Source organism: Macadamia integrifolia, chromosome 5, assembly GCF_013358625.1.
Source record: "Macadamia integrifolia cultivar HAES 741 chromosome 5, SCU_Mint_v3, whole genome shotgun sequence".
Lineage (NCBI taxonomy): Eukaryota > Viridiplantae > Streptophyta > Magnoliopsida > Proteales > Proteaceae > Macadamia > Macadamia integrifolia.
In genome coordinates this window covers 16970154-16975070 of record NC_056561.1, presented here as the reverse complement: position 1 = coordinate 16975070, position 4917 = coordinate 16970154, and the positions used below count along the sequence as shown (strand labels likewise).

Below are 4917 nucleotides of genomic sequence, written 5' to 3'. Positions count from 1 at the left end.
AAAAAAAAAAAAAAGTCAGTTTTGTAGATCTACTTAGATAATAAAAAGAATTACAAAATATGTAGATTTCAAGAAAAAGTAAATGTAAAACAAAATTAATTCTACTTGTTTTGTAATTTATTTAAGTTGATCTAAGGATGCAATTCCCCCACACCAAAAAAAAAAAAAAAGAATAAATCATGCAATTTTCACAAAGAGAAAAGAGGAAAATATGTTCCTTGTTTTCCTTTTTTTTTCTTGGAACTATAGAGAAAACCATTGATCCAACATCTAACAAGATCAATAAAACATAAAGCGTGGTAGGTCACACCTCACAAACCAAACCAAACCAAAAATAAAAAATAAATAGAAGCCAAACAGTATTTACATTCCCTTCCTTTTTCCAATGTTTTGGAGTTGAAAGTAGAGACACTTTTCCTGGGGACTTGCACTGTGTATTTCCTTGCCCTCTAAGTAGGACTTCTACTTACATCAGACATCAGACTTCATATGAGAGAGAGAGAGAGAGTGTAAGTTTGATCATTGAGTGAAAATGGTTGGTGAGTCTGAGTGAGCACTGTGGAGTGGAGAAGGGGACGTAGACCAGTAGAGCAGAGCATGACGAGAAGACCATCGTCATCTTTAATCATCAAACTCTATTATCCCTTCACTACCAAACAAACCTCCAAACTGCATGTTTGCACTTTGCATTACACGAACCAAACAAAATCCCAAACAATCAATTCTTCCCTCCCCCACGGGAATTTCCTTACTTGGGTTTTCATCTTAAGGTTTCTCTTCCCACGAAAAAGATCCCATTCCTTTTCTTGGTAACAACAAATCGTTACCCCCCCCCCCCCCCCAATAAAAACCCTTTATCTCTCTCTTTACAAACCAAGCCACATTAACTAACAAACCCGGAGAACCACCATTCCACCAACCAAGACTCATCTCTCTTTGGTGATGGAAATAGATACACACACACTAAAAAAAGAAGAAAAACAAAAGGAAATAAGAAGAAGAGAAGTGGGTTGTAAGTAAGTTATTAGAGAGACCTGTGTTCAAGAATATTGACATTGGTTCTTTGTCTCTTAATACTCCCTGATGAAGAATCATCACCCGTTGTTGTTCTCTCCATGACTGCTTTCAATGCTTCTTGAATTGAGCTAATGGAGTACTGTTGTTGTTGCTGCTGCTGCTGTTGCTCATTATTGTTCTTATTGGTTTCATCATCTTCCCCTGTAATGAACAATACATTCTTTACCCGTCCACCAAGTGTAGTAATCTCCGCTTTCAGAGTTCTTAACCGGAGAGCTTTCAAGGTTTTGATTAGGTCTGGCAAGAGATCAGACCTATCTTCACAGCACAATGAAGCTTTGATCATCAACTTTCCATCCTCCTCATCTGATGCATCCACTGTGAGTTCATCCATCTCAGTTGGGACTGGACTTGCTTCAGCTATCTGGGATGTTTGCCTTTTCAGTTCTTTCACATGTTGGATCACTTCTGCTAGCAATGAAGCCTTGTCCGTCTATAAACAAAACAACCCACAAAACCCAATAACCATCAAAACACAACTAGAATAGTATAGGGTATAGAGAGAGAGAGAGAGAGAGAGAGAGAGTTGGGGTGTTTTGTGGGTTATTATATTAGGAGTTTTGAGAGTCGTGAAGAGGATTTGATGGGTATTTCAAGAGGGAATTTTAAGGGTTTAAAGTGCACGCTCTAGGTGACTGACAAGAATGCTTGTTTGTCTATCTTTCTTACTCTCCTTTACCGGCAAGAAATTTCTATGGAAGCTTTTCAGCTGCTATACGGTTCCTCTTTATCATGCCAACTGAGCGACTTAGACGCTTGTTTTTCTTCCTCGGAACTACAAAACTATTTCACTGAGGACCCAAAAGAATGAAGACTACAGAAAAACTAATTAGTACGAAGAAGAAGAAGAAGAAGAAGAAGAAGAGCTAAACCTAGTTAGGAAAATTTGAAAAAAAAAAAAATCTTTGAATCAAAATGGTCAAGAAAGGTTGGAACAAAAAGGAATAAGAAAAACCAAATAAAAAAAGAGAAGAATGTAGGGGTGAGGAAGCATGGATTTGTTTTATATATTTATTTATTTATGGTGTTATTTTGATGACCATTTACTACTTACTTTAGTGGTGTTGGGGAGCAAGCTGCGTAATTTAGCGAGATGATTGTTGATTCTCTCTCTTCTTCTTCTCTCAGCTTCACTATGGCTCTTAGAAGCTGCAAGTGCTTTAGCATCCATGATCTCCTGTGGTGTCATCTTACCCAACTCAGATTGAAACCCGAATTGATGAGAGGAAGTGTGATGAAGACCAACAGGACCACCATGTGCTTCTGATAAGATCCTTAGATGATGATGATGATCATGAGATGATGGACCTTCATAAGCAAACTGATGATGAAGAGCAGAAGAAGCTCTTCTGTTGAATAAACCACCCAAGGATGATGATGGTGGAGTAGGTGGTGGAACGAAGAAGGAATCGTGGTCTCGGCCCGAGTTAGTGGAGAAAGAAACCGGGTTGAACGTGTGAACCGGAGGTAGAGACCATGGGATGATTGGAGGGACTACATCAGGGAAGATTAACCCTCCTCCTCCTCCTCCTCCTCCTCCTCCTCCATACCCATCACTGCTACTGAATTGCTGTTGTTGCTGTCGAAGAAATAGCTGTTCTTGGTAGCTTTGGATGTTGTAAATCTGAGAACACTCACCTCGATCCTCCTCTTTCTTGGCACACATCTCTTATCTCTCTATCTGTACTAGCTAGATCAGACCAAGCTCTTGAAGTCAAGAAGATGATCAAACTGGAGACTGATATTGTTCTTCTGTATCCCCTTGAAAAGAGATTGAAACTTGGTTTAACTCTAAGGAGGAGGAGGAGGGAAAAGAAGAAAAAAAATACAGGAGGGATGAAGAAAGGAAGAGGAGGATCCGGAGGAGAAGAAGAAGAAGAGAGAAAGTAAGAGACAGACTTTGCTTGAGATGTGAAGCTGTGGTGGCCTTGTGGTAGAGTGGGGTGGGGTGGAGGGGTCGTGATCCTCTCTCTCTTTGTATAGTTGTGTTTGGTACCCAAAAAGAACAAGAAAGAAAAGCCAAGCTTAGACTTCTCTTTGCCTTTCTCTCTTTTGTTGGGTTCTTCCGAGTTTGTTGCCACATCTGTGCCCCTCTTTTATCCTCTCCCCCTACGCTTTCCTTTTCTTTAGCGTTGCCCTCTTTTTTGTTCCTTTCTTCTGTGCTCTGAACAACCCATCTCTCTCTCTCTCTCTCTCTCTCTCTCTCTCTACATGTCTACCTCGAAGTCTATACAATCTATGATGACTAGTGACTAAGTATTATTATGTATGTACACTAGAGTGGGTGTGGGACTGTGGGACTGTGGGACGTGGGTAGGGTAGTCTCCTTTCCTTTAGTCTTACGGCATTCTTTCTCTCTCTCTCTCTCTCTCTAATAAGTTGTTTCCAAGGATAGCTCTTGAGTTGGTCAGCTTAATCAGCTATGTTGTTCTTTCTAGTTGTTCTTTGTTGTAGTTGTTGTCACCCTTTTTAGTTCTTAATAATAGGTTGTCGTTAGTCTTACAAAATTTTATAAAAAAAATGGAAGATGATGTTGCTTTGTGATTGGTTTAAAGTCAGTAATTACACTGTGTGAGTGGTGCTGCTTGTGCAGTTGGGGCAGCGGCAGCATTAGCAGACGCAGCAGCCAGCAGGAGATCAGCACAAGGTCCTTAGGGAACACAAGCCATTTTCCCTTTAAAAACCAAAAAAAAAAAAAAAAAAAATTGTCGACCGACCAAAGGCCCAGCGGCCCCAGCCTCAGCCCCCAGGGCTAATAATGATAAAAGGCTTACACACACCTTACTCTTTTTTACCACCACGGTCAAGCCCCCACGTTCTTCCACACACACACAACCCAGCACAACAGCCTCGCTACTTCCACGCCACCCCCTTCTGCTTCCCCAGAACCATGTAATCATTGTGTCTTGGAACGCACTCCTTCCATTCTCCTTCTCCCCTGCATTCTCTCTCTCTCTCTCTCTCTCTCAGTCCCTGAGCTAAGGTCTCCCACATTCCTCGATTTCAGTTACTCAATTTCATGCCTTTTATTGGTCTTTTTGTACCCTTTATTGATAATATAAAAAAAAAAATATATATATATATATATATATATATTCATTTATACCCATGAGGACATGACCTCTATCTTCATCATGGGTATATCCTTTCAGAACCCTTTTAATCCTAGAAACTTGGTCTTAAAGAAAAAAAAAAAAATGAAAGAAAGGGCAGAAAATTATTTCCCTTTGCCTCTTTGCACAGTTACAAACTTAAAATGGTTCAAGAGGGGAATAACAAAATGATATATTCTCAAACCCATTAAACACTGATCAAGATTATAGTGGTGTCACAAAAGATCCATGAATATTTCAACACTGATAATAGTTGGGACCATTTCGAATTTGACCACGAAGTCCTCATCTTTATCCTCAAGGTAAGCAAAAGTGATTCCTATCATTTAGGATGTACATATTTGGCATCCAGTTTAGAGTTGCGTAATGTCGCCTTTATTCCAAATGGGGGTCAAGAGAACAGTTTGTCGGACTTGATCCCTTGCGAGGAGGGTCCAATCCATGACATTTAGGACCATCTAGCCTATTTCCACACCATGACTTCTTGAAAACTTGTAATTTAGAATCTATGGATGAAATCCTTGAATCTTGTAATTCGGAATCCTTGGGTGCTATATGTTCCTATTGTTGGATATGTATGTTTCCGCCAATAATCATTAAGTAAGCTTTATTAAAAAAATAATAATAATAATAATAATAATAAGGTCCTTCAAAATACCTTCGTATTGATTTCTTATTTCTTCGCAGTATGGTATTTAGACAGATTCATGTAACTGACTTCATTCAA

The 4917-nt window shown here is 39.5% G+C and overlaps 1 protein-coding gene across 1 annotated transcript; it reads right to left on the bottom strand.

Annotated features, from left to right (window-relative positions):
* Positions 1 to 193: 193 nt before the first annotated feature.
* On the bottom strand, positions 194 to 3207 carry LOC122078668 (transcription factor bHLH30-like). Its single transcript, XM_042644754.1, has 2 exons — positions 2132 to 3207; positions 194 to 1510 (listed from the first exon to the last, which is right to left on the bottom strand). Exons 1-2 carry the CDS (start codon positions 2741 to 2743, stop codon positions 1025 to 1027), a joined length of 1098 nt encoding a protein of 365 aa, XP_042500688.1. The 5' UTR covers positions 2744 to 3207; the 3' UTR covers positions 194 to 1024.
* Between the last annotated feature and the right edge of the window lie 1710 nt (positions 3208 to 4917).

Coding starts and splice junctions, on each gene's coding strand:
- LOC122078668 (XM_042644754.1), bottom strand. CDS start 2,743: ATGTGTGCCAAGAAAGAGGAGGATCGAGGTGAGTGTTCTCAGATTTAC. Junction 1,511..2,131: donor TGCTCCCCAACACCACTAAA/GTAAGTAGTAAA, acceptor TTTTGTTTATAG/ACGGACAAGGCTTCATTGCT.